Source organism: Anolis sagrei, chromosome 2 (genome assembly GCF_037176765.1).
Source record: "Anolis sagrei isolate rAnoSag1 chromosome 2, rAnoSag1.mat, whole genome shotgun sequence".
Lineage (NCBI taxonomy): Eukaryota > Metazoa > Chordata > Lepidosauria > Squamata > Dactyloidae > Anolis > Anolis sagrei.
The window spans coordinates 207102257-207116896 of record NC_090022.1 but is presented as its reverse complement, the minus strand read 5'-3'; the positions used below and the strand labels follow the sequence as shown (position 1 = coordinate 207116896).

Genomic DNA, 14640 nt, shown 5'->3' with positions numbered 1-14640 from the left:
GGGTCTTCAATACTGCCATTAAAGTTTGGAGTAAAACCCAAAGTGGATTAAAAACTCTTAAGAACACAGGAACCAACAACCGGATTGGAGTTTGCTGCCACAGTACAGCAGTCACTAGAGTAGCAGGGAGCTGAGTGTAGTGTAAGTGTTGTTTCACTGGTAGGGCTGCCTCCCAATTGTCACAGGAGGATTTAGGCCAATTCCTCAGGCTTATATATGCTGCTGAGAAGTTTATGATTGGACTTCAAGGCTCAAACCCAGCATCAGATACCCACAAGTGTAACAGGAATTTCTTCCCCACTATCACCAAAAACTGCTATGTTGTGTTGTTGTAGGTTTTTCGGGCTGTATGGCCATGTTCTAGAAGCATTCTCTCCTGACGTTTCACCTGCATCTATGGCAGGCATTCTCAGAGGTTGTGGGTCCTCACAACCTCTGAGGATGCCTGCCATAGATGCAGGTGAAACGTCAGGAGAGAATGCTTCTAGAACATGGACATACAGTCCAAAAAACCTACAACAACCCAGTGATTCTGGCCATGAAACCCTTTGACAATACACTGCTATGTTGTGCTTCCAATGCTCCCATAGTGGACAGGAGACCCACTCTTCTCCTGGTTCCACTGCTATGGGGGAACAGCAGAATGACAGCATTGGATCCCTGTCTAATGGTGTAATACAGCTATCCCTGTGAAACCTCACTCAATTAATATATCTCAGTTTCAGCTTTGTCAGGACCAAGGCAGTAACATCTCCAGCCCATCCTCTGTTCAGATATCAGCCAGATTTCCAATGGCTTATAATCAAAAAATAGCTTCCTAAGATAGAGATACTCACAGGAAAAACCTCAGCAAGCAAGAATCCAAAAGTGGCAGATTGAAACCCAGCACCTTAATCAGTGGCTGAGATAGGATGAGAAATTCCTTCCTGGGATCACAAAAGATTGAAAGACCTGAAAGGCACTGAACAGGCTGCGCTCTGGCACCATGAGATGCAGAACTAATTTTAAGAAATGGGGCTACAATATGGAGTCCATGACATGTGAGTGTGGAGAAGAGCAAGCCACAGACTACCTACTACAATATGGTCTGAGCCCTGCCACATACACAATGGAGGACCTTCTCGCAGTGACACCAGAAGAAAAGTGGCCAAGTGGTCAGCTTCTGGTCAAAGGACGTTTAGCATAATGCCAAGATTTTTTAACTTTGTTTATATTTTAAAATGCATTTTAACTGTACCCTCAACTCACTTCTGACACGATAAATAAATAAGCTTTCTCATTTGTATAACGAGAACTATTATGACCTACCAAAGTTTATAAATCCCAAGAGTTTTGTTGTTGGGGTTCTTTAAGGCTGCACTTCTATGCCCACTTACTTGGAAAACATCCCATTGAAATAAATGGGACATACTCCTGAGTAGAAGTGAACTACAATAAAAAGTCAAACTCAAAATATTACATTATCAAATTCATTATCTGGATTTCTGAACCGGATGCGTAGAACAGCACATTTCAAAAATGTAACATACAAACAGTCCACCTCAACATATCATTTTCCTTCTACAGAAGGCATGAGTAGGGACTCAAAATAAATGATTTCAAAAGCAAAGACCCAAGTAGTAATGTCACACATAGACATGAACAGTTGCACAGTCAACAATCCCATGTCTCACCCCAACCCCATTTAATGACAATAAATGTTTATAGCAGCAATAGTCAACAATACTACAAACATCACAAATGCATCTAGAAAACATGCATATCAAACAGGAACATCACTGAATTACACAATGCATAGAAATTATTTTTCAAAAAATTTGGCACAACAAAAAAATCTTCTTTATAAGCAAAATATTGTTGCCTTATTGAAATGTCATACTTTTTAAAAAGTTGCTTTAGTTAGAATAGGGGAAAAGTAAGAAACACAGAGATGGCCAAATCCTATCTTATCAGGGGTTGTTCCAGTTCCCTGGGAGTAGACAATGCTGGTCATAAAGTTGATGAAATCTGGCATCAGGGTTCCTAATTATCAGCCTAGCTACTAACAAAGGATGTTGGGAATCCCAAAGAAAACACAGCACTCATGTCCACCCTTGTGCCAGCAAGCCTGCTGACCAAAAGGTCAGCAGTTTAAATCAGGGGAGCTCCCATCTGTCAGCTCCAGCTTCTCATGTGGGGACATGAGAGAAGCCTCCCACAGGATGATAAAACATCTCGGTGTCTCCTGGGCAACGTCCTTGCAGATGACCAATTTTATTACACCAGAAGCAACTTGCAGTTTCTCAAGTTGCTCCTGACATGAAAAAATATATATCCTAGGTTGAGAATTGATTGGCAAGTCCTGAACAGAAATGAAATTCCACAAGCCGATTCCTACTGCAAAATTCTGGAAGCTACTTGGAATGTAGTAACAGATTTCAATAAATTTCCAGAGTCCTAGTCCAACACCCCAAACGACTACTCTGCACTGGCTCATAAATGTTGCCTGCCCCTATGTTAAATGGCACTCCTCCAGCTTCCTCTTCTTTCAGTGTTAAAGGATAAAAAATAGGGGGTTGGCAGAGTGGCATCCCTAAATATGAGGTTCATATCTCAACTGTCTTGAACTGCTAGAATACCAACTTGTCAAGTAGGTAGAATTAAACATATCACTTGCAAGTGCACAACACTTCTGTACTTGGAAGATTTTTTTCTGGGGGGGGGGGGGGGGGGTGAAGAGAGAAGCAAAGCATTGTTGTGGGACTGTACAACTCCATCAAATGGAATAAAGTACCTCTTCTCTCTTATCTTCCGAGCCCCAACTTTCAACCCCAACCATTCTCTTTCAACACAGCTCACTGGGAAGAGGCTCGGGAAGGCATTGGCAATAAGGACAGCACTGAACAATCCTCAGCATCTCCTTCCATTACACATCATCAAAGGATCTTCCCATTTTGGAGGCATTCCTTGCTTGCCTGATGCCAGCTCCCTTTGCTCGGGTCACCGTTTTGGTGGGGATCCAAGACTTGGAATCACATCTAAGTGTGTCTGAGGTTTACAACAGCTTGCTTGTCAGCTGGCTTAGAATCATAGAATCATAGAATCATAGAATCAAAGAGTTGGAAGAGACCTCATGGGCCATCCAGTCCAACCCCCTGCCAAGAAGCAGGAATATTGCATTCAAATCACCCCTGACAGATGGCCATCCAGCCTCTGTTTAAAAGCTTCCAAGGAAGGAGCCTCCACCACACTCCGGGGCAGAGAGTTCCACTGCTGAACGGCTCTCACAGTCAGGAAGTTCTTCCTAATGTTCAGATGGAATCTCCTTTCTTGTAGTTTGAAGCCATTGTTCCGTGTCCTAGTCTCCAAGGAAGCAGAAAACAAGCTAGCTCCCTCCTCCCTGTGGCTTCCTCTCACATATTTATACATGGCTATCATATCTCCTCTCAGCCTTCTCTTCTTCAGGCTAAACATGCCCAGTTCCCTAAGCCGCTCCTCATAGGGCTTGTTCTCCAGACCCTTGATCATTTTAGTCGCCCTCCTCTGGACACTTTCCAGCTTGTCAATATCTCTCTTGAATTGTGGTGCCCAGAATTGGACACAATATTCCAGATGTGGTCTAACCAAAGCAGAATAGAGGGGTAGCATTACTTCCTTAGATCTAGACACTATGCTCCTATTGATGCAGGCCAAAATCCCATTGGCTTTTTTTGCCGCCACATCACATTGTTGGCTCATGTTTAACTTGTTGTCCACGAGGACTCCAAGATCTTTTTCACACGTACTGCTCTCGAGCCAGGCGTCCCCCATTCTGTATCTTTGCATCTCATTTTTTCTACCAAAGTGGAGTATCTTGCATTTGTCACTGTTGAACTTCATTTTGTTAGTTTTGGCCCATCTCTCTAATCTGTCAAGATCGTTTTGAATTCTGCTCCTGTCCTCTGGACTATTGGCTATCCCTCCCAATTTGGTGTCGTCTGCAAACTTGATGATCATGCCTTCTAGCCCTTCATCTAAGTCATTAATAAAGATGTTGAACAGGACCGGGCCCAGGACGGAACCCTGCGGCACTCCGCTCGTCACTTCTTTCCAAGATGAAGAGGAAGCATTAGTGAGCACTCTCTGTGTTCGTCCACTTAACCAATTACAGATCCACCTCACCGTAGTTTTGCCTAGCCCACATTGGACTAGTTTCCTTGCCAGAAGGTCATGGGGGACCTTGTCGAAGGCCTTACTGAAATCCAGGTACGCTACATCCACGGCATTCCCCGCATCTACCCAGCTTGTAGCTCTATCGAAGAAAGAGATCAGATTAGTCTGGCATGACTTGTTTTTGATAAATCCATGTTGACTATTAGCGATGACTGCATTTGTTTCTAAGTGTTTGCAGACCACTTCCTTAACAATCTTTTCCAGAATCTTGCCCGGTATCGACGTGAGGCTGACCGGACGGTAGTTGTTTGGGTCGTCCTTTTTTCCCTTCTTGAAGATTGGGACCACATTGGCCCTCCTCCAATCTGCTGGAACTTCTCCCGTTCTCCAAGAACTCTCAAAGATGGTTGCCAATGGTTCCGAAATGACTTCCGCTAGTTCCTTCAATACTCTTGGGTGTAGTTGATCTGGTCCTGGGGACTTGAACTCATTAAGAGCGGCCAGGTATTCCTGGACGACTTCTTTCCCAATTTGGGGTTGGATGTCCTCCAATCCCTCATCCACTCCATCCTGCTGAGGTTGAAGACTCTCTTTTTGTGAGCAGACCGAGGCAAAGAAGGCATTAAGTAGTTCTGCCTTTTCCCTATCCCCTGTCAGCATTGCCCCATCTTCTCCTCGAAGAGGTCCTATCGCCTCCTTGTTTTTCCTTTTTCTACTGACACAGACCACAGGTTGGGAACCACTGGCATACATTTTATATATATTGTTTAAGGATAATTTTGTGCATGAAACAATGTTTGCATATATTGAACCATCAGAAAGCAAAGATGTATTTAAATTTTGGATTTTGGGAGGATTTTGGAGTTCTAAATAAGGGATATGCCAGGCTTTGAAGCTGCAAGGCCACTCAGTGCTAATCAAGGTGGCCAATTGCAAGATTCGCACTTGGCTCAAGCAGACAAGCGTTCTTTCTCCCATCCTGGACATTTCACAGACATATAAACCTCACTTGCCTAGTTTCCAACAGACTGCACAACTTCTGAGGATGCCTGCTATAGGCATGGGTGAAACATCAGCAGAGAATGCCTCTGGAACATGGCCATACAGCCCAGAAAACTCACAGCAACCCAGTGATTCCAGCCATGAAAGCCTTCAACAACACAAGGTATGCTCTGCTTGTATGACTTTTTGGAATATAATTCAATTAAATTCCCCAACAACATGATTAACAGACTATGGGAATATTGCACTATATGTTTAAAACAGAGGAAGGGGAACCTTGTTTTAAACAAAACTGTAGTCCAGGATTACACTATACTCTAACTTGTTTGTGTTTTTTGGAAGATATTTTACTAAAGGAATATAAAGTCTGGTGATATTGCAATGTGGTGTTAGGCAATCTTCAATTAACTGAAATCAGTTTTTGAATCGGGCTGATTGATACAGCAGCTATAGTTTAGTGCAGTCTATGACAGCATTTTTTTTTTAAAAAAACCAATAAATGACAAAATGGAAAGTGCTAAAATGCTAGTGCTCAATTTGGAAATGCTGGGATTAGTTTCAGGGATGGAGCACTGAAATGACAAAGAAAGGACATTGTCCCTCCACATAAGAATACTACACCTCCAAAATGAAATATTCCTTCCATCCCCACATTTCAAGCATTGCACATATTTAAATACTGAAAATAATTCATGCCCACAACTCTCCTATTTGCTCTGCCTTCATTCCCTGGATAACTATGACTTCTTCCTTGCTTTGAGTGTGTACGCTCAAGTGGCATTTTAAATTACCACAATGCTAGAAGTGTGGAGATTAAAGGAATGTTCCATTTGGAAAAGCACTGTTCTTATGCATGGGGCAATTCCCTTATCCCCACCCACAGCTATACTCCAGATCAGATTCCTTTTTGCCTCAATATTTTTGCATATTAATAAGTGTTATACTTCTTTTTAAAAGACCACACTTTTTCTCATTGTGTTGATCAATCCACATTTCTTTTTCCCATGACAAGAAGCAAAACATTAAGTAAACATCACCTCACTTTTTTCTCCTTCTGCTCAGTCTGACTAAACACAAACATATTTTATGCAAGGACATATAAATAATGTGCCCTTCCCCCATAAATACAGGAGTTATCTTAAATCAATAACACTCTTTCTAAAGGCATAAGAACACTGTGGGGGAATTTACACTCTATATCAAAGCTATGTTCGAGTAACAAGGGATGACACACTTTGGACACAGTCAGGTGCCATTGATTCCTGCCTCAATGTCAATGAATAGGTGGTTCACAGTGCACCTTTTTCCACCCACTGTCATGGAGGTCATGCAAAACTTGTTCCCAGTGGTCATTGTTTATGTATTAACTTTGCTGCCTTCGTGAATATGCCTGCACTGGAAATTTAAGTCAGTTTCATATCTATTCCATTACCATGTTCCTGAAAAAGCAAGTGAAATGTCATTCTGTGATCACTGTAGTGAAACACTCTAAGCACTCACCTTAAAGTATATAGTTCACAATACATCATGTTTTGTGGGAAGCATAGAGCAGTATGTGTGAAACTCCTCCTAGATCAGTGTTTCTCAACTTTCCTAATGTTGGGACCCCTTAATACAGTTTTTCATGTTGTGGTGACCCCAACTATAAAATTATTGTTGTTGCAACTTCATTACTGTAATTTTGCTACTGTTATGCATCGTAATGTAAATATCTGATATGCAGGATGTATTTTCATTCACTGGACCAAAATTGGCACAAATACACAATACACCCAAATTTGAATACTGGTGGGGTTGGGTGGATCGATTTGGTCATTTGGGAGTTATAGATGCTGGGATATATAGTTCACCTACAATCAAAGAGCATTCTGAATCTCACCAATGATAGAATTGGTGCTTTCCCCTCTTCTTTGAAGGTACTCTCTGGCGTGAGCCTCCATCAATCCTAGTGCTCTCTCCCTCACCTGCGCATGCGCACCATGCTGCAATGCACCAGGCATACCTGCTCTCACCTTCCCACTTGGATTCTCAGAAGCAGCCTTCCCCTTGGTTTAGAGTCCGGCCAAACACAGCAGGAGAAGGGCTTTTGGTGGGAGGATTCACCATCTGTTTCCAAAAAGGAAGACAGGCAGAGAGATCTTCAGCCTTCTCTGCCAAAGGGGTTCCTAAGACCATCAGAAATATGTGTTTTCTGATAGTCTTTGGTGACCCCTCTGAAACCCCCCTCATGACCCGCCCCAGAGGTTCCGACCTCCAGGTTGAGAAACACTGTTCTAGATCAAGGCGTCTTACACTTTTTCCACTCATGGCCCCTTTCGGCCCAAGAATTTTTTTCATGAGCCCAGTATAGGTATATAAAATAGGTGTACAAACCAAACATTTACTGATAATAAAACAGCATTTGCAAGGCTTGCAAAACAGACTGATTTTGCTTTTTGTGAAATGCTGCCTGTTGTTGCTAACAGATTTGTGTAAGTGGGTGGCATTCAGGAACCTTGTACTGCAGCCAATCTTTTCAGCACCAGTTAATCCATGGAGTGCCACACCGGCCATCTCATGACATATGCTCACTTCCAGAGAAGCTCTGTCAATCAACTGGGGCTCAAGTATCCTACAACGCTGTGCCCAGAACACAGGTGGCTTCCTATGTTCTGTTAGGAACAAGGGTGCAATGCAGGAGAAAGCCACATGGCGACGCTTTCTCACGCGTGATGGAGAAGCGGCTCTGCGGGCAAGGCAGGGCATCGGAATTGTTCCACTGTCCTGTGAATCGCCCTGCAGAACCTGATCAATGTGATGAGATCCAAGCTACAGTAATCATGTTGACCTGTGGATAAGTTTATCTAGGCTTTGGATTGATTTTCTAGACTTATACATGAGTATATGGGGCAATTTTACTCTGGTTCATGTTTGTAATGTGGACTGTGTGTAAAAACTGTGATGCTTCCCTTATATGTCTGAAAACTATTTCCAGTTAGAAAATTTCCCATTACATTAGCACCCCATAAGTATGTTTCATTTTTTTAAATAGTAGTATTATAAATACTATAGAGATTATACTAAACTATTTCTATTCACATATTTGTAAAAAGAATATATATATTATTTGTTTTAATAAAGTGAATTGACATTGGGGGGAAAATGAGTCAGGAGGGTGAAACAGAGTCACAGTTGACACATGGGCACCGGCCCAATGCTTCAATCAGAAAGTGTTCTTTTCAAGCTGTGTCTGAAGAAGAGTCATAAGAGGCTGTTACTATGAAGTTGCCGGAGCTGGAATGGCTCGCCATTGACTGAGCCGCCTGCTGGCTTAGGTTGTTGCAGATCAGTACCAACTGGTTGCTTTGAGCTTCAGAAAGTGTGCTACAACTCTGGTACACACTGAAGTTGGTCTTCCTACCAGGGATGTTGCCCTTTTCACACATAGTCTTGACCATCTTGGCCAACTTGTTCTTACCAAGGGCTTGACAATTGTACCAATGAAGGGCGGCTAGATTCACCACTGGCTTAATGGACAAATAGAATGGGGCATCCTCATACCGCATGGCAGGGGGGCGTCGTTGCGCATACTCTTTGTAGTCTTGGACAGGGCAGGTCTGTGGGGCATGATGTGTGGCATACACCCTGGAGTCGGTGCCAGCTCTCTTGGTTTTGGAACTCCCATCTCCACAGTCTTGACCCATCCATTCCAAATATTCCAATCCAGTCTCTGTCACCCGAAGCCGTATGTCCCCCCATTTGAGGGTCGACCCATGGAAGCCTGTACAATGGCCAAACGCCTTGGTGTTATTAAGCCAAACAAGATTTAGCAGCCCTTCAGGGTTGTATCGGCTCAGCAAGCCTCTTTTGCGTAGGATAAGCTCATCTGCAAAGGTAAGTTTCATCGACTTGTGTGGCTTGTTGCCTTTCCCTTTGCATCTCAGCTCCATCTGTTTCTGCTTAAGTGCTTCTTGAGACCTCTTGAATTCCTTGTCCCTGGTAATACTGTATCCATATCTGTGCTCCTTGAGATACCTTTCCAACCCGCACTGGTAGTTGGCCAAACTATTTGGCTCATATTCTGAACCATCCTTCTGTCGGGCATCAACAAAGAATGATGCTAGGTATGCATCCAGCTCTTTACAAGGAATTACGTAGATCTCCCGGGTTTCTGAAGGATACTTAGCAATGAGGAACTCCCTGAAGTTACGGAGTGCTGTCTGGGTACTGCGAATAGTTTTTTCATTTTGCTCTCTGCTCAGTTCTGCCGCTCGCTCATCTTGGTCTGGGACAGGCAAAAGAAGAGATGAGAAAGAATCAGTTTATGAAATATATTATTTTCCCAAAGGGAAATTTTCCTTTAAAAACAAGGAAAGAAATAATCGCAAAGATCACAAAGGTATTGTTTTTACATACCTGCCAAGTCTGAACAGCCAACTTCAGTTTCACAAATGATGTTATTATGGATATGAAAAACTAGGCAATATATGTTCTTCAGGGCACTGGCACACATTTTAGCACATGGAGATTTGTACAGGGGGAAATCTGAGATTTGAGGAGTTCTGTATTTTGGGAAAAGGCAGAAAATGAAAATATTGACTCCACTGTTGTGTGCAGAGGCCTGATTAAGAAAAGTAGCACCATTATGAACCATTTCATTTGTGAAATCAGAGGCTGTGCTGGTTCCAATTAAAACTACAAAAAAACAAAGCCACATTTAATACACCAAAATGCTTTTAATAAAACGTGTCTTTCAACATGGTAAATAAGTTGCCTGTTTGGATATAATACACACCAGCATGTTCCAAATTACCAAGCAAAATGTTTCAAATAGCTACAGAGCTTTGCACAGTTTGCTACCATTAACAAAAAAGCTGACAATTCTCTAGGAACACAGTTGGGTGGCACTACAAAACACAGGGTGCCTGAAAATTTCCAAATGTCAATTCAAAATACATAGAAAAATGTATGTGTATCACTGCAGTATGTGTATCACTGCAGAAAGGCTGTATATTAAAAGAAACATCATGCTTAGTGACCTAAGCAAATGGTTTATTGTGCATAGTTTTCTGCCTGTCAACAAATAATATATGCAGTAGAACATATAAATAAATAAGGTGTTATCTTTAAGATTTTACATACTAGCAAAAGCATTCAGCTTTGCAGTGATTTAGAAATCAGCCCTTCCTGGCCCTACTCTTTTTCTTTCCTCACTGCCCTAGGCAATCTTTTGGTCTCTTCACTCACCCACTCAGAAGTGGAGTGGGCAGATCAAAATACAACCTGGCAAAATTGCATTACCTAGAAGAATTCTCCACCTTTTGCAGAACAAACAACTCTGCATCTGTATCCTTGCCCACAATGCCCTGCCTCATGCACAGAGGAAAAATTGTTTAAAGCTACACAGTTGCCCGTTTTTGGTCTAAAATTATTTAGCCACTTGTGCTCCCTCTATTTTATCAGTTTTGTACTTATTTATGCAATGGTTCTGACGCGAAATAAATAAACTCACTCACTGACCTACACCATGATCTTTCCCCCATTGAGCAAATTATTTTCATTGCTACTTCACAACTATAATTTTGCTACTGAATCGTAAGTGTAGTAAGTGCCATCCAAAGGTGTCTTATCCTGTCATAATTGTGCTTTATCAGCCTCAAGTGTTGACATTCTAAGAAATCACCACATGCCAATCACAGGCCTTCCTTAACTTTGCTCTGAGGGAGTCTTAGTATGTTCTTAAAGGATGTACAGTGCTTATCAACTCCCATGAAGACAACACTACAAAACAGGAAGGTCCACTGTACCAAGCTCTTCGCTCTTTGCACACATTTCCCTCGTTCAAGCAATGTCAAGAGAAAGAGGGTATGTGTTTGCAATCTATGAAATGCCATGAAAACCAGAGAAAACATAATTGTGGGGATGCTTTTCTTTCTTTGTACTTAACTTTCTGCTCATTGTGAAATGCTGACAGGCATGCAATTTTCATGTCAGCCGTTTTGACAAGGCATCACCTTCAATGCGGATTGTTTTGACAAGGAGTACGTGCTTTCTAAAATAGTTAGCCCATGCAAATTAATTACTCTCAAAGGCTGCAGGTAAACAGCTCCAGGAGATTCATTATTCTATTTTTCAATGCAAAACAGCCTCCCTATATTATAATAGGGCATTTTATCTTCAGTTGCAGAATTACTGAATGAGTTTGCCTCTCTTTCAAACATAGAGAAGATGTTGCTGATGAATGAATTCTATTTAGGTTTGCTTTTAGACGACTTTATAATTTCTGAAATATTCATCAAAACCACTGACCAAAGGACTATATTTACTCAGAAGTCTTACTGTGCTCATTTGGTCTTGCTGTCAAAGTAATTATTTTAAGATTGCAGCCTGAATCTACTGGCATAAATTGAAATATTTATGGTCTTTTGCCCATTTAATACTTCTGCTACATACCCAGCCTTGGATCTTACTTCAAAGGATACATGTCTCCATTCCATATTATCAGGCTTCTTCTGAAAGCATTCCAGATTTCAAAATCTTCCCTTGCTATTTTTGGGAGCACTGCCTAGTTTATGTAATGTTACGTCACAATTTCATGACAGACAAGATGTACTTCTACACACGCTTAAATGAGAAAATAGCTTCATTGAACCACAATAGAACTTACTCCCAGATAAACACGTGACTTACTTCCAAGGAACCATGCATTGAGTTGGAGCTGTGCAGAAGGATTGTGCTACACAGCTACAACCTTTTGCACGTTTCCATAGGAAAAGCTGCCTAGAATAAAGAAAACAAGCGCTAAAACTTTTGTTGCAGTTTTCTAGATTGCTGCTTCTTAAATTGTGGGTTCTCTTAGCTCAATGTTAGCTCAATGTTAGGGTCCTGAACAAATTGGCAACAGTAAAAATTTTATGGACACTTAGCAGCTGCTTTAGACATTTACATGAATCTGTTCTGCAGTGTTTACAGTGGACTCTGATGAAAATGCTTCAGCTGTACTTCATAAAAAGGAAAATCAGCCTGTTTAGCAAGTCTTGCAAATGCTGATTTGTTATCAACAAATGTTTGAATTTTATGTACGTTTTATATCCCTTTATACCAGTGGTTCCCAACCTGTGGTTCGTGGACCACTAAAGTGGACCAAAAAGTGATTCGTAACATTTTTGGTACTAATATTAGAGAGTGGTCCCTGTTCAAAGTGGTCCCTATTCAAGTGGTCCCTGGTTTAAAAAAAAAGGTTGTGAACCACTACTATACCCAGGGTCACATAAATATCTGCGAGCAGACACTCTGCTCTAGACTATATTATTCAGCGATTAAATCATGGGGACTGAAGAGATCCCATTCAATTAATATACCTCCTTAGTCTGAAGGCCAGTGTAACGTAGTGGTTCATACATTGAACTACAACTCTGGAGACCAGTGTTCAATTCCCCACTCAGCCAACAAAACCTACTGAGTGCTCTTCAGTGAACCAACCATAAGATGGAAACAACAAAACTTAATCAAGCTGGAAGAAATAATTGGACTTCACTCAGAATCTACACAGACAATAATACAGATTAGAATTATCCAAACTTTTCATTCTCTTCCCCTTCCCCCAGCCCCATCATAATTAGAGTAACTAACTAGTGATGCTGGAGTCTCCGGTGGCACTGCAAGTTAAACTGCTGAGCTGCTGAACTTACTGACCGAAAGGTCAGTGGTTCGAATCCAGGGAGCGGAGTGAGCTCCTGTTGTTAGGCCCAGATTCTGCCAACCTAGCAATTTGAAAACATGCAAATATGAGTAGATCAATAATTAACACTTCTGCGAGAAGGTAATGGCACTCCATGTAGTCAAGCTGGCCACATGACCTTTGAAGTGTCTATGGACAACACTGGCTCTTTGGCTTAGAAATTGAGAGCTCCATCTCCAGAGTCAGACATGACTAGACTTAATGTCGAGGGGGAAACCTTTACCTTTACCTTTAACTAGTGATGCTCATCTTGCCACATTAAGGCTCCAAAAGGATTGCAGAGTATGGCTAGATTGCAGCTCTCAACATTCCTCATTGCCAAGTACAATGACCAAAGCTGATGGAGGTTTCATTCCAACAACATCAGGTTGGCAGCACTCTACCCACCCCTGCTGTCTCCACTAACTAGAAGAAAATGCCACTGTAGTTGTTGGGGCTTACTTCTGAATCAATACGCATTGGATTATTTTACTTGTATTTCTTCTGCCACTATTGTCACCATCTTTGTGTAAGTGGTTCTCTTTCAAGCTCCCTAAAACTTTAGTTTAGAAGACTCATTTATGCCAGTGCACCGCAAAGTATGTGACCCTTCAAATGTTGTTGGCGTCTGCGTCCCATTAACTCCAACAAGCCTTTCCGATGGTGAGAAATGCTGGAATATGCAGTTCAGCAATATCTCTAGTGCCACAAACTTCAGAATGCTGATTTATGCAAACATATGGTGAATATACACAGTCTGTTTTCCCCAGTCTGTTGAACACTTACCTTTGGGCTATAAAATCTGCCATGAGTGTTCTGAGCAAAGTGTTATCTATTGGTCTCAGTTCAGTTCTTTCAATCACAAATTAATGTATTGTCGAAGGCTTTCATGGCCGGAATCACTGGGTTGTTGTAGGATTTTCGGGTTGTATGGCCATGTTCTAGAAGCATTCTCTCCTGGCATTTCGCCTGCATCTGTGGCAGGCATCCTCAGAGGTTGTGAGGTGCCTCTGAGAATGCTTGCCACAGATGCAGGCAAAATGTCAGGAGAGAATGCTTCTAGAACATGGCCATGGAACCCGAAAAACCTACAACAACCTAATCACAAGTTACTTTTGCAGCTAGAAGTAATATGTGTGTACATTTTAAGAATAAATAATCAGATATTGGTAGAATTTCAAGCAATACAGAAAGAAAATACCCACTAGGTTGGTGGCTATGGAGCTATTTCAACTGGCAGAAAGTACCAAGAGATTATATGACATTTCCAGGGCTTTTTTTTCCTTTTGATTGGACCTTCATGTCACTGCTCTCACATCAAACATTATTTGAGATATTTTGGGTTTTCTGTTTCAAAGTGGAAGGTTTCCCCAGGACATCATATCCACTTTGATATTTCTTTTTTCTCTCACCCCTCCTGCTTCTCATTTTAGAGGATTATGTTTGGTTTGTCTGCGGTTTTGTTTTCCTTGATCTCGATTCTCCTAGAAGTTCTTTTCCTAACACCCAAAAATGCTCCCTGCAAACATCACTGAGAACATGAGAACATCACCCTCAAGTCAGTCAGGATTTGCCCTCCTACCTATAGAGAACAAGCAGGACAGGACATTGTTTAAATCAGTGTTTCTCAATGCCACGACCCCTTAATACAGTTCCTCATGTTGTGGTGACCCCCAACCACAATATTATTTTCATTGCTACTTCATAACTGTAATTTTGCAACTGTTATGAATCATAATGTAAATATCTGATGTGATATCCAGGATGTATTTTTATTCACTGGATAAAATTGGGCACAAATACCCGAT

At 41.6% G+C, this 14640-nt stretch overlaps 1 protein-coding gene across 2 annotated transcripts in view; it reads right to left on the bottom strand.

Annotated features, from left to right (window-relative positions):
• KIAA1958 (KIAA1958 ortholog) overlaps window positions 1-14640 on the bottom strand; it is a 65656-nt gene that overhangs the window by 9072 nt on the left and 41944 nt on the right. Inside the window, exon 4 of one of the 2 annotated variants that reach the window (XM_060762490.2) lies at window positions 4398-9397. The exons of the other annotated variant lie outside the window; for it this stretch is intronic. Coding sequence (XP_060618473.2) covers window positions 8352-9397 — 1046 coding nt within the window. The 3' untranslated portion in view covers window positions 4398-8351. Of the gene's footprint in view, window positions 1-4397; window positions 9398-14640 lie in introns of those variants that run through there. 2 annotated transcript variants of the gene reach the window in all.